The sequence below is a fragment of the Carex rostrata genome, chromosome 4, assembly GCF_964058835.1.
Source record: "Carex rostrata chromosome 4, lpCarRost1.2, whole genome shotgun sequence".
Taxonomy (NCBI): domain Eukaryota; kingdom Viridiplantae; phylum Streptophyta; class Magnoliopsida; order Poales; family Cyperaceae; genus Carex; species Carex rostrata.
The window spans coordinates 5,935,765-5,951,163 of NC_135921.1; the positions used below are offsets into that span (position 1 = coordinate 5,935,765).

Sequence of the window (15,399 nt, forward strand, 5' to 3'; positions counted from 1 at the left end):
TTTCCCATTGGTTAGAAATTAATTAGATCTTCTAGCAAATACAAAAAATTTTAAAATAGTAAGTTAAAAAGTTTCCTTTACAATTTTGGAAGCAAGATTGTAGATTTGACTACAACACAACTTACTGACAAAATCAGTACCTAATTACAGATCATAGGCCTATATAATTAATTTCATATTTCAACACTATATGCATCCCACCAGCACTACTACAATCCTTGCCAAGAGGAAATTGCTCTACTTTCTACACTAACCATATCACAGCAAATACTCTAAAGAGAGAGAGAAACATAAACTAAACAAAAAGGACAGGAAAAAGAGGAAATCAAAATGTATACTGCAATCCATCTAGCAACAAATTGTGCCTTTGCTGCACTTCCTCCTCTGGTACCAGTTTCTGGGTTTTGATTTTGATACGGTTTATATGAGATGCATCCTTTGATGCTAAGCTAGAGGTACCACCACGGTAATTTAGTTGGTGGTGGTACGGACAATAGGAGAGCCCTTCAACTGCTGGATTGGGGCACTGCCATCCCTTTCCATTGGTACGCCGGCAAAGAAGCTTGTTGGGTTCTGGCTGTTGTACGGTCTTTGTACGACTGGAACGAGATGTACCCCTTGTCTTAGAGGGTGGTCGGTTATAGTTGAGATGGTGGTGGTACGGGCAATAGGAGAGACCAGGAAGGGCTTGCTCAGTGCATCGCCACTCCTTTCCATTGGATCGTTTGCACCTGTACTCATCTGGTACCGGCAGTGCACCAAAAACCGTGTCTGAGATGCTGAGTTCATCCGTACTCATTTCTTGTACTAAGCTATTACTCGATAAAAGGTCTGTCATGGTTGACTCTGAAAAAGTAAAAAAAAAAAAGCATTTAGATAACTAAGCAGAAGAAAACAAAAAGACACTTGCAAATTACAAAAATCTCGAGTCTGCATCCATCACCAAAAAAATGAGATTGTTGCAATTTTTTTGATAGTTTTGTCTCCAACATATCACATCAAGATAACTATAACTTTTGCCTTCAAAACATTCGGATTTTTATCTCAAATCACAAACAAAAGTAATCCATTCAATCTTAAAAATAAACCCAAACTCCAATACTTATCCAATTCTAGCTTAAAATCTGTTAAATAGAATTATGCAAATAAATGACGAACAGAGGAAGACAACCTTTGTGGTCTGCAATGTACAGGTCTTTTAATTAGAACTTGATTCAAACAATGTTTTCAAGTTTGTACCAGTTGGTTATCCGACAATTTACTCCAGTTGTAACAATGCCAATGTAATTCGACATGTATCCATTGTAACTTCTGAAAGTTGAGAGTCAATTGCAACTAAACAAAAAAAATGCAGGCAGTACACTGCAATTATGAGAAAATTAGAATGACATTGCAAACACAAGGCAATGATATTGTAATTTGCATTTGCAAAAAATGAGAAATACTGACCATTGATTTGACGGCAACGCACTGGTACTGCATCATATATCGGGTCTGAGAGGCTGGATTCATCTCCAGTAATGTTCAATATTGTTACATCCTTATTAGATTGAAAATATGGTGAACCCATCTCTGTACAAAGAAAGAAACTTTGTAATTGACAAGGGAGAAAGGTACAAAAAAAATAGTGTGAAAGACCAAAGAAATAGCTTGTGCAGAATTATTCTATCTAATACCGAGTTCCATTTGTGGTAATAAAACACATGCATTTCATTTTACATTTCATTCATGAAAATAAAATGATCCTAATTTGCACAAATAGTTATTTTCACTCATGGAATCAAACAGGCCATGGTACTCAATTTAATCAAGAGCTAAAACTACTGTAGCTCATCTGTAAGAAACTAAAATAACACTTATCAATTCATTGTAAATTGGGCAAAAGGATCTCAATTAAGAGTTTAATGTCAGTAATACACTAAGAATGAAAGGAAAAGAAGTGAAATACACACTCCCTAATTTATTATATTTCACAGGTCACTTTCAGCCTCATTTTCAAAAGAAATTTCCCAGGTCACCAGCAATTCATATAACTAACTAAAGTTCAATACTTTTTTGTATATATTAATATACAAAAAATTCTTAACATTACAATTTTCCAAATTCGCACAATTCATACCCTGAAAGCACATCAAACCCTCCTTCCTCCGTCTCTTTCGTCTCTTCACAAAAGAAGTACCGTCTCCAACCGAACCAGCACCGCAATCTCCTCCCCGATCGGTCTTCTTACAACCATCGACACCTAGAGCAGGATCATACGCCTCTTTTCGCCTGGAAGGTCTGCGATTGGAGGAAGCAGAGGGTTGAGGTCGATGGTAGTTGAGGCGGTGGTGGTAAGAGCAGTAGGAGAGGTCAGGAAGGGCTTGTTCGGAGCAGCGCCAGTCCTTTCCGTTCGACCTCCGACAACGGATGTCGTCGGGAATCGGCGGCGCATCGGCCGGAGTAGATCGCCGGCGCATCGCCGAAAAGGGACAGAGAGAGAGAGAGAGAGGTAGGGGGTTGGGGTTTTTTATTAGATTTTAGTGGAGTGAGTCGGAGAGTTTAATCTGGTTCCATTCGTAATACATATCACCTAAGGTACCTTATATTTTGATTTTGAATCTGATCCGTTTATTACATGTTACACAAATCTTGAAAGCAATACAGGATTGGTCCGGAATGCCCGGATTCTGATCGGACGATGCGTATTGAAACTAGAAAGGTGCATTACCTTAGAGAATCAACTCTTCAGTGTGCTGGTTACAGCAATTTATTCGAGATTAGAGAGAGGTTAGATGGGCTAAACCGTCCGAAGCTCGCTTAGCTCAAATAAATGTGTTTAAAGTTTAAGAGTTAGGCTGGGTGCTATGGATAGCATAGTGGCCTCTATGCTACGGCTCAATATTCGAGTTTTCAAAATCCAAACGGTTGATCCGAACCGTTCATCTTATTCTCCATATTAATATCTGCTTGGAGACCAAATTTTATAATTTTCTGAATTTTTTTACTATTTATTAAGCCACTTTGAAAATCGCTAATCCAACGGTTTTACTGTTTTGTGCAGCCACCGTTGGATCAACAATTTTGTAAAATACTTAATAAATAGTAAAAAAAAATTCAGAAAAATGTAAAATTTGGTCTCCAAGCAGATATTAATATGGAGAATAAGATGAATGGTTCGGATCGACCGTTTGGATTTTGAAAACTCGAATATTGAGCCGTAGCATAGAGGCCACTATGCTATCCATAGCACCCCAGCCTAACTCAAAGTTTAAACTCTGACTGGTTTATACACTTAATTTAAAAGCTGATGGAATGAATTTCGAAGAACCAATTTATTCTGTATAAACTAATTATTTTTCTAATGTATAATTGTATATTTTTCAAGCTCATTTAGTAGAAAATCAAATGATTTAAAACTAATAAGAAATTAATTTTTTAATTTTTGTTATTTAACTGCTTAATTTGATACTGAATGATTGATTTTTTTTAATTTAAATGTATATGCATCAAGAAATATCTATACGGCTGGAAAGTCACAACACAAATTCACAATTGTGCTAGCCTTACAATTCAAGAGCCGTTTGATTGAGTTTAGATTCGTGTTAACCTTTCTGTGAATAGTGTAGATCTCTCTTTCTTTTCTGTTTCAACTTTCAAAGTTTATGCAGTGAATTCACTGACTGATTTTTTAGTGAACAATAGAGTCAATTAACCTTATTTTTTTTTATTTTGCAACTTTTTATTAGAATCTCCATTTTTTTTTGCTAAAATTTGTCATATAAGGTACATACGAAAATCAATCTTTAACCTAATGGCTAAAAATAATATCCTCCATCCATTTAAGAAGTTGGATTTAAGTGTGATGTGCATGGACGGATTTACTTAGAAGGTATGAGAATTAATTGACTTGTATTTTTTTTTTAAATTATATATAATTTAGAGTAAAATATTATGTTACTGTAAATTTGATCTCATTTTTTTGTAATTTTTTTTTATATAATTGACATTATAATTTGAAAGTATGACTCCACACTAGTAACGCGTTGTGTATTTATATCTTTGTATGTACCAAACACAAATATCTTATCTTTTTACATGTCCGTTCTATAAATAAAGTATGTTGATATAACTTTATACACTAATTAAACGTGTTGAAATCAAACACAAACCATAGCCGTAGAAAACAAGAATCCACCTCCTCAGATATACAGAGAAATTGAATATTTCCAACTGAGTCATAATTAACGCAGCTCTATTATTACGATTTTTTTTTTTAAAAAAAAAAACTATAAATTAGAAAAATACAATTTACGGAACAATTTGATTTTTTTTTTTTTTTTTTTACAAAAACCATTAGTATTGAATAGCCTATTCGGCATCACTCAATTTTATCCTTTTATTTAACATAAATTATAACAAATTATGAAACTGAGAGGTACCGAATAGGCTATTTAGTACTGCTTAAACATAAATACATAAATAAAATGTACCAAATAGTCTATTCGGTACTTATGATTTTTGTAAAAAAAAAAAATCAATCAAATTTTTTTTTATAAATTTTACTTTTAATAATTATGGTTTTTTTTAAAATCCTCTTTTTACTGCAGCTGATTCGGTACAGCTGTTCGTGTGGCACGCAATTATACAGTGACGTTGAGCATAGTGACAAATGAATTATTCGGGTTCGGTTCGGCGAGATCAAAAATTCGTGATTCGGGTATAATTCAGGAATGATTCGGAATTATCCGGATCAGAAATCTCAGTCCTGCAAGGGAGCAAAAAAATAAAAAACCAAAAAAATAATTGTTCTTGGAAAAATTCAAGAAAAATTCGTGAATAATTCGTAAAATTCGGGAAAAATTCGTAAAATTCGGGTTTAATTCGGTTAACCGAATAATTCGGTGTTCGGTTCAGCATCACCTCAAAAAAGAATTAAATGGATATAATTCGGGTATGTTGTCACTATGACGTTGAAGCGTTTTTTTTTTTTTTGATCCGTGTACGCAGCAGTTTTGCCTTCTGATTTAGCCGCGTTGTTGGTTTAATTATTGAGCTTATCCTTCTTTTGTCTACCTAATCGGTACTAAAAAGTAACATGTCATGATCTCCCAGACTCCCACTCTTTTTGTTTGTTTTTATTGACGCAATTTACAAACAAATATGCACAAAAATAAATATATAAAAATAATTTCATGTTTGATGATAGATTGATAGTGCCTCAATATTCTAATATATTTTTGAAAACACGGTATGAATTATGCTTTGATGTTTGATATTTAATAAAAAAATATTTTTGCTAGGTACCGATCGGCAATTTCAGAAAACTATGGCATCCATAACAACTAATATATTCTTCTATATTCTTTTAATTTTTTTCTTATTTGTCCTCAATATTTTAATATATCATATTCCTTTCTGAACTTTTCCAATGCTTCCAAATTTGTCTATTTAATCAAGTAATCAAACAAATACTAATTAAAACATGTTAAATATTAATCAAATTACTCGCATCTATTGGATTTAATCACTTCACTTCTAACAAATTGTGAAAGGGGTTAAGATGACCAGAAAATAGCACAAGTTACTTATGAAATCCGGCGCAGATTTTTTTTTTTTGAAAACTTGGTAGTAGCTACAGATCCGGTGCAGATTCAAAAGAGGGATTCCGGGAAGACGATAAACAAGACGAAGATAAAGCAGTGGTTTCAAAAACTCAACCATCAGATCGAGCTAACTCTGCTAACGCGATACGAGTAATTGATGGCTACACACCTCCACTTGCATTTGCTGATGTTAGAGATAACCATTATGCTTTTACAATGATCCACTATGAGGTACCCAACTTCTCAACTAGAGAGCCTGCCCTTGTGAAACTGGATTAGGGTTGTAAATGAGCCGAGTTTGAGCGAGTTACCTTCAACTTGAACTCGGCTCATTTAATAAACAAGCAAATCAACTCGAGTTGAAATGATAATAACGAGTTGTAGAGCCAACTCGAACTCAGCTCATTATCAACTCGAGTTGACTTGTAACTCATTTATAACTCGTTTAACCAGTCAAGTTCTTAGGTATTTTTATACAATATACACTAATATGTGTTTATCTATATACAAACAATTGAAATGACCTAATAATAGTTTATCTAAAGACGAAGAATCTAACACAGGGATAATAAGTCAACTCAAAACAAACAACAATTTAGAATCCAATAATTTTTCATACAACTTAGTACATAAATTGAGTTATAAATGAGCGAGTTGGGCTCAGCTCAAACTCAGCTCATTTATTAAACGAGCCAGCCAACTCGAGTTGAAACTGACTCGAGCTGTAAATGAGCGAGTTAAAGCGAGTCATTAACGAGCGAGTTATGAGTGAGTTGCGAGTTCGAATAATTTTGTACAACCCTAAACTAGATAGGTACCAATAGCCGTGAAATTACTTCTGTATTCCTATGCTATTGAGATAGAATGTCAAAATCAACATAATGATGATATGTTTAGTAATTTGTCTAATCAGGAAAAAGATAATACACCTAATGCTGAACTAAATCTTACTAAAATGACCTGTGGCCGCCCAAAAACAAGCTCGGAAAACACTATGATAAAATGCAAACCACACCCAATGAAATGAGCGATGCGTGATTATTTTGTCCTTGAATCAAACTTGGCGTGGCCTCTAGTCAATTGCAAAATGTATAATTAGTATTAACTCTAATAATGGTGGAACTTTTTTTTTTTTTGGTTCTATCTAGACCTTTTAACTAAATGATAACAAATAGTTTTTAAATATTTGACGATTTAATAACTATTTTCAATATTTTAAAGTGAGTTAGGCTACTATGACATTGGTGTTATTTGAAATTAAATAACACCAACTTTTAAACCCTTAGATCTGCCTTGAGATTCGTAATATCCGCTTTTACTGTTCAAGCACTTTATTTTGTACGAATCTCAAGGCAGATCTAAGGGTTTAAAAGTTGGTGTTATTTAATTTCAAATAACACCAATGTCATAGTAGCCTAGCCCTTTTAAAGTTTAATTTACAACTCCACATATACTATTTATCATTGAATGACATTATATTTGAATGCACCACTTAGGATTGTTAATTAACCGAGCCGCACAAAACTAAGACAAAATTTAAACACAGTTATGGAATATAATAACTGAGTTGAGCCTAATTTAGGAACGGTGTAATCTGAACCGTCAAAATCAAAGTTTAGAGGTGAGTCTGAGTTGGAAAGTGTCTGTTAGGAGAGTAAGAGAGATTTGAGTAAAGGTTGGAGATCAAGTTATTCAACTATTTAATATTTACAAAAAAATAGTTGTTTACGTATTTTAAACCTGTGATATTTCAGACGGAGAGCATTACCTTTGTCACTAGACTAGAGATTAATTCTCGGAAAAAAAAAATGATAGATCAGATAGTTAAAGAAGTAGTTGCAATTGCAATGGAAAAATTGCTGAGGACTAATAGAGGAATTTGTATCCTCTGCATTAACTCAAAAGGGAATCTTTTGAGTTAATGAATCTCAATCGTTCGATCTGTTTTAAGATTCGTACAGATTAGATTTGCGCTAATATTGAAAGACCTTCTATGTTATAGGCAGGTGCCGGATTAACTTTATTTAAAATCAAACGGTTCAGACTTATTAACTCAAAAGATTCCCTTTTGAGTTAATGCAGAGGATACGCATTCCTAATAGAGAGCTTAAAAAGAGGCTATTATGATTGACACAAAAAAGAACCGTAAAAGTGTGGGGAGCTACACACTTAGCAGCAGCTGCTAAGATTTAAAAAAAAAAAAAAGTGTGGGGAGCTACATATTTTTGTTACAACACTGATCCAAGTTTAAATTTGATTTCTGTCGGAGCAAACCGAACCGAATCAGCTCATTAACAGTTCTAGCTTGAATCGCCGAACTTATTATTAATCTTTTTTTTCGAGCTGATTGCAAGTGAGATGGAGCTACAAATTATTTTTTCCCATTTCTACAATTCTCTTGTTTGGATTAACAGCGGGTCCAAAATATTGTTGTTTTTACAAACACAAATGTCCATATTCTTTTCTTAAATGAAGCTCAATTCAATTCCCCAAAAGCCTGTGAATTCTCTCCAGGCCCACCAAAAATGAGGCCCATATGTTTATATCGACTTTCTTACTTTTTTCATATTTCAATTTCTTTGTGTTAACTTCCCAATACAAACTTGTTCTGTCAAATCCTGATTACAGAGAATAAAAGTAGTATTCCTATTTCGAAAAAAAATAAAATTATGGTTGAATAATGAACGAGCTTTGGATGAACAAGTGCATAACATTTTTTTAATACACGCATTTAGATTGCAAACACATATTTGAGATTCTTTTGGAAACAAGAATATTATTGTTTTCTTTTAAAATTAGGATTTATGTTAACTTGGTATCTATTTTTTCAGAACAAAAACATCATTGTTCTTTTTTATATATAATTTCCGGCTTAAACCAAAAAAAAAAGAAAAGAAGAAAGAATAGCAACTTTTGGATGGTTGTCGTTTATTTAAGATTGGTCATGGCATATATACCTTCACTACTTGGTAATAAAATTTGACATTACAAATTAGGAAAACAGTTATTCTGGTACCTAGAATTTTAACTAAAAGATACCAGACCAGAAACTCCAACCCGAACAAAGAGCACCCCGTGCAGATCCATTCAAATATTCTTTACCAAACAGTTAAGCATCAAGTGTATCTTAAACTTGACAACATCTGTATTCTTTTTATATAGTTCCATACTGCTATATTCAATACAAGTATCTGTAATTACATTCATGCAGCACACGAGTCATAGCTTTACCCCGTTTCAAGTCTGAAGAGTAAAAAAGCACTTGTGACTAATACCAGTAAAATTGCAAAAAGACAAAGTAAAAGTGTTACTCAAATTTTCTTTGGCGAGCCTCTATTTCTTCAATAGCAGAATCAATTATGCGTTTGCATTTTACCAAAAGAACCTCCTCTCTGTCAAGAAGTTTGTCGAAATCTTTGTTATCAGCTGAAGACTCAATTACACCATGGCAATTTTCCATTTCAGTCCGGTTAAAATCACTAATTTCGAACAGCACACATTGAAGAAATTCAATTGCCGCCAAAGCAGCCTCGTCCTCTGTTTTTCCATAGAACTTATAGACCTCAGATGAATTATCCTTTTTGCCCTTGCAAAACCTAATTTCAATCATGACTTTTGCCTTCTGTGGAATGTAGATAGGGTCTGTAAAAGACATTCTTTTGGATAGTCCCAGAAGAATACCTTTCGGGCTGTGGTTTGTCACACCAATTCCTACATTTGAGAAACAAAGAGATTAATTAGCCTTAATTTATAAAGTGTTACATGAACACATGAAAATATCGGTGAAATGTAATTATTTGATTAAAAATGGAAAGAGTGGAGAACTATCAAATCCATTCTCTTTGTAGATTCAGCTGGGGATGAATGATTAAGATAGAAAATACTGTTCTTAAATAGCCCAGGCAAAACATTTATCAGATAAAATGATCTCTTAGGCTTTACATGAGCATATTCAACTTGTATAAGTAAATAAGTTGCTCCAATTGCTCACGAATGGCCGAGTTGCATCAAGTTTCACCATGTTTCACTTTCTATGATATAGTACATATCAGATGACAAAGGCAAGATTTCAAAATTACAGATTATTTGCGACTACTGATATGATGATGAAGTTCAATCAACTATATAAATGCCAATTTTGAAAATATTACACACTTGATCTCCTCTACTTTAACTGAATCAACTGTAGTTCGTAATGCACTAGATATTCTTACCTTTTTAAGGCAATTCCAGCTTTCGGAGGGTTCAAATGCAAAATACAAAGTTTACGAAGCATATATTACAGAACAAAATAAAACCTCGATTCTTCTTCGCCAATGCACGGAGAGCCGCCATGACGCGCGGAGAAGATGCCTTGACCACATTCTCTCTCTTCTCCTTTGCCTCCTTCCTCCTAAGCATCAAGTCTCCAGCGTCAGGATCTTCGGAGCCGTTGCCATCAGTGGCGACACGTGTCGCTTTGGAATTAGTAACAGCGCGCGCTGCCTTGGTCTTTGGGCGATAAAAAGACCTTTCGAGGCGAATGTGGTAAGAGCAGAGGCGGAGGCCCGGCTGAGATTCGGAGCGGCATCGCCATCCCTTTCCATCGTTCCGCGAGCACCGCCGGTCGTCTGGCACCGGTGACAGCGTTGCATTTTTCGCCATCGATTGTCGCGCCATTTGAGCTTGAGTTGTCTTGCTGTCTCTCGAGAGAGAGACTCTGGAGAGTGTTTATTTATATCCAGCGACTATAGTCCAGAATTTGTCTCACCTAATGTAACTCAAATTTTGATTTTAGATCCGGGCCGTTCAATCTAATTAGGCAAGGATATTAAAGGGCTACGACCTACGAACATTTTATTGAATTCAGATTCAGTAAAATTACTCAATCTTTGGATTTTGGATCGGACCGTCTGATTCGAGTCCGCGATAATCTATCCGAAATGGAGCGCACACATTCCGAGAGATGAATTCCAATTACGAAGTAATCTCGAACAACGGATTCAAATTGGACGGTCCCAATCCAAAACTCAAATATTGTATTACTTTAGGGAACCCAAATCCATAATGAATTTTTATTTTCATTTTTAAAGTTCAAATTTCTACCGTCACTCTTGTTGCAATTTAACGAGAGTCATTGTTACAATAGTGACTGTAGGAGTTTGAACTTTAAAAACGAAAATATAAATTCATTATATGACATTAATTATACGGCTTTATCTGGACATTACTAATTGAAATTACCATAGCCTCACTCTTATTACAAATGAAAATTTGGTTGGAGAAGTTAACTGTTATTTGCATAAAACAGGTTTTTAGTTTTTAAATAAGTGAATGTGAATTTTTTAGTGAATGTGACGACAACACGTTAACTCTACTTCATGTGTACATATTTTATTTAATTTAGTAAAATATTAAACAATTTAAGAAGAGAGACAAAAAAAAAATCACAAGAAGGAGAAAATAAGAAAACATTTCATATACTAATTAAAATCTAAAGAAAAAAATAACATGCTATCTCTTCTTATAATACATTAATCTCATAATAAATAATTTAGAATAACTAAAAATCAAACTTAGAAACTAACAACACATAATGACTAACTCTTGAAAACTATAACATAATTAAAGCAATATAAAAAATGTAAATAGTCAAACCAAGAAAAACCAAGAAAATAAAAACATAATTAAGTTTCATTGAAAACACAACATACTTTAATTATGTAATTAATCATCATAGAAAATAATAAATCAGTGGGATCCATAAAACCCCTTCTTGAGACTTATGCCTAGCTATTTAAGAAGATTGAATAACAATTAATCCGTACTGAGTTCATATCCGAGTTTAAGTCCGGATTTGAGTTCAAGCCAAAATTTTAGTTTTTGTTAGAAGGGCAACACCTCCATTGACTTTTCAGCCACTTAATTCTTTTAACCAATGGACAACACTTGTTCAAATGTATGTATGAAGCTACATTAAGTGCAATTAAAATATTAACCATCAAACAGAAAACAGAAAACCACTTGTACAATTTCCTTAGAATCCACCAGCTAATAACTTTACCTCGTCATCTTCTACTACTGAGAATTTGGTGGACGCCAACTGTTATTTTGCAGAAGTAAATTTGAAAACATGTAAAGGAGGTAAGTTAGAAATTATCTGTTTTTCATATTATTAATATCATAAATATGATATAAATAAATTAATAATATAAAAGATTACTCAAACACACTGTAATGCTATATAGTATATAGTATAATTTCAGAGTAAGGCTTGGGTGCTATGGATAGCATAGAGGCTTACGGTACTACGGCTCAATATTCGAGTTTTTAAAATCCTAACGGTAGATCCAAACCGTTCATCTTGTTCTTCATATTAATATGTGTTTGGAGACCAAATTTTACATTTTTTTGGAAATTTTTTACTATTTTTTTAGCTAGATAGAAAATCACTTGATCTGAAAAATTATGCACTATTCAGATATTTGATTTTCTACCTATCTAAAAAAATAGTAAAAAATTTTCAAAAAATATAAATTTGGTCTCCAAACACTTATTAATATGGAGAACAAGATGAACGGTTCGAATTGACCATTGGGATTTAAAAAACTCGAATATTAAGCTGTAGCACCGTAGGCCTCGATGCTATCCATAGCACCCAAGCCTTACTCATAATTTCATGCATTATTTTGTCCATCTTGTCTTTTTTTTTTTTTTTTTGAAGTTAGCAAATTTTTAATTGGGTCATCATGTATCAATGCTGATTAATAGGTAATGTAATTATTTTTTGAAAAAAATATTGAATTTTGTCCAAGGCTGATTAAGCCGTATTTGCTCATTTTTGTTTGTTTGTTTGTGAATTGACAGATTTTAAGAGAAAAGCTAAAATTCGTTGATTAATCATTCCATTTTGTTTGGATATATGATTGCAAAACTAGTTCGCTGTATTGATGAAACGATAAAAAATAAAAAAATATTTATAATTTTATTTTACCGTGTGGCGATATGTTTATATAAATTATTAAATGACTATATTAAAAAATTATTATTATTGTAGCATCTAGCTACTTTCTTCATTTTCCACTTTCTTTCTTTATTATTATTATTATTATTATTATTATTATTATTATTATTATTATTATTATTATTATTATAATTATAATTAATTCTCAAGACGTGATGATTGTACGGAAGTCACATAAATGATTATCATTGCACTATCTTGTTATCATCAGATATATTTTAAAAATTGTATCTATAGAAGTGGTAATATGAATTAGAAATCATTAAAAGAAAGTAGTTAATTGTTTGTAAAAATTAAATTTTTTGTTAAAAGTAACTAGCTTAATATAAGCAATCATATAGTTATTTTATGATTATAAATTAAAATCGATTAGCTTACTATCAAATATAACTAGCTAAATAGTTGCATATATTTGTTAAAAGAAATTACTAATTCGACAATTGTAAGACGAGCATGGACTCCTCACTTAAAAGTAAAATTATATAGAGATCGACTCATTTCTTTTAACATCGGACAAAAAAAATTAGGAGGCATTAACAACGACTAAACTTGACAATTTTAACAATGTTTTTAAAAAAAAATCATACTAACTTTTTTAAAAACAAAAAACAATAAACACGTTGTTTTCCTCATAAATCGACAGTGTGTTAATTATTATCCAATTTTAATATTATTTATTCTTTTATGAAATATTTTAATATGAATTATTACAAATTTTATTATTTTATATAATATATATAAGTATAAGTTATATATTATTAGTTGAATTTTGAAATTGAGGTGTTTTTTTTTTTTTAAAGAGGCTAAAGCCCATTTCTATTATTGAAAAATATAAAATTACAAAAGCAAACCAGCTACTGGCAGTTCAAAAGAAGACCCAACAGATCTCCTGGTTCACATGCGCAATAAGGCAACAATACAACCAAGCAAAAAAAGAGTCTAGCAACCAAAAGTATTTGAATCTAGCTATAGTTAAGCCACTTTGGTAAGGGCTGCAGTAAACAAAAAGTAAGTGATAAAGCTGTCTTCATTCATCACCAGAAGTTACTCCAGGTGCTTGGAACACCACCAGCTCCATGTTAGGTAGAATGACATTCAGGGGCACTGCATCCTCTATGGTTGGCATCCATCTCATTGCTGCGTCCCTGATCTTTTTCTTAACCGGCCCTGTCCAGTATATAAAGTTAGATTTAATTAGTAAGATGATATTTCTAACAGATTTTGGTTGACAATCATTAAAGCAAATATCATTCCTATGCTTCCAGATCACCCAACAAACAACACTAAAAACTATAAGTAGTCCTTGAGAGTCAGTAAGTGTAAGAGTAAGAGCATGGTTAAAGATGTCATCCCAGGACTTCCAATGTTGCAAAAACGTTTGACTCTTTCCTAACCAGAACCAGACCTGTTGAGCAAATGGACACTTCAAGAAAAGATGGTCTCTAGTTTCTGTATCAGAGCAAAAGTGGCAGGTGGTTGTCCCTGTTCAACCTTTTGCGGTGAGGACATCTTTAGTAAGTAGTTTCCTATGCATATTGAGCCACATAAAGATCCTAATTTTGTGTGGTATAAGTAATGACCACCAGAGTAAAGGATGTGCAGCTAAAACCCCTCTATTATTTAAAAATTTATAAATGGCCTGAGTAGAATACTTCCCTATTAAAAATATCTGACCAGTCAATCAGATTCATACCACTAAGGAATCTTCTAAAGTGTAAGGTACTACCTTGAGATTGAATAACTGTGGAAAGTAGGATGTGTTTGGTTGTGCAGATCTGGTACAATTGTGGATAAATAGTAGCTAGGGAACAGTTCTGATACCAAATATCTTTCCAAAATCTTACCTGTGAGGTAGCTCCTGGTTCATAGCTAACACTAATATCACCTAAATTATCTAGTGTGCTAATAGCTGTATATAAAGGTGATTTGTTGGTGGTGGAACCTCCTCCATATGAAATTGAGGTGTTCAAAACTTAGTTCTCCACTTGTAAAGAAAACAATGTGATGCGACGTAACATGTAACTTGAGTAACACACCATGGATTGGTTACGTCACATAATTTTTTTTTAAATTACGTGATGCATGGTATGATTAAAATAATAAATGACAATCACATTACACGAATCATACGTGACGTGACATAGCGACTCATGTTAACTATTTATTTTAAATTTTTAAGTTATTTCAGTGAAAAAATAAAAGAAGTTAAACAATAAGATAAATTGCAAAATAAATTAAATAAAGAAATATTATTAGAAAAATTAGTAACTTCATGCAATGTGATTAAGTCTGTTACGTGCTGTGATGTGTTGTTTTCGATCTCAAAAAAACACATCACACAAATAAACATATCACGTGACACCCAATTCACACCAGGTGACCATAAATTTGATGTATAATACCGTAACATAGGGCTGGGCAAAAAAGCTCAAACTCGTAACTCGCTCATTTACAACTCGTTTAACTCGGCTCATTTACAACTCGAGTTGGCCAACTCGTTTAATAAATGAGCTGAGTTCGAGTTGGCCCAACTCGCTCATTTATAACTCGAGTTACATAAAGTTACACAGTATTGGTCACAATAAATTCCAAAATAATCAAACCCGAATCTCTAGACTGTTATTTGTGCTTTGAGATTCGTGTAAAATATGTTTGAACTTGTGTTGTAACACTATCACTGGTTAAACGAGTTATAAACGAGTTGTGAACCAACTCGAGTTGATAATGAGCTGAGTTTGAACGTGTGTTGTAATACTATCACTGGTTAAACAAGTTATAAACGAGTTGTGAGCCAACTCGAGTTGATAACGA

General features: G+C 33.0%; 3 protein-coding genes across 3 annotated transcripts in view; 1 reads left to right on the forward strand and 2 right to left on the reverse strand.

Annotated features, from left to right (window-relative positions):
- The window catches only part of LOC144552869 (putative GPI-anchored protein At4g28100), a 66,743-nt gene extending 64,245 nt beyond the window's left edge, over positions 1-2,498 (forward strand). The window contains exon 4 of the mRNA XM_078300892.1: positions 2,488-2,498. The gene's annotated coding sequence lies outside the window, so the exon portion shown is untranslated. The remainder of the gene's footprint in view (positions 1-2,487) is intronic.
- On the reverse strand, positions 30-2,515 carry LOC144552870 (growth-regulating factor 9-like). The gene is made up of 3 exons (XM_078300893.1): positions 2,120-2,515; positions 1,450-1,572; positions 30-846 (listed from the first exon to the last, which is right to left on the reverse strand). Exons 1-3 carry the CDS (start codon positions 2,457-2,459, stop codon positions 326-328), a joined length of 984 nt encoding a protein of 327 aa, XP_078157019.1. The 5' UTR covers positions 2,460-2,515; the 3' UTR covers positions 30-325.
- A 6,373-nt stretch (positions 2,516-8,888) lies between these two features.
- Positions 8,889-10,249, reverse strand: LOC144553293 (uncharacterized). Its single transcript, XM_078301397.1, has 2 exons — positions 9,884-10,249; positions 8,889-9,296 (listed from the first exon to the last, which is right to left on the reverse strand). The coding sequence occupies exons 1-2, from the start codon at positions 10,242-10,244 to the stop codon at positions 8,893-8,895; spliced, it is 765 nt and encodes a 254-aa protein (XP_078157523.1). The 5' UTR covers positions 10,245-10,249; the 3' UTR covers positions 8,889-8,892.
- Between the last annotated feature and the right edge of the window lie 5,150 nt (positions 10,250-15,399).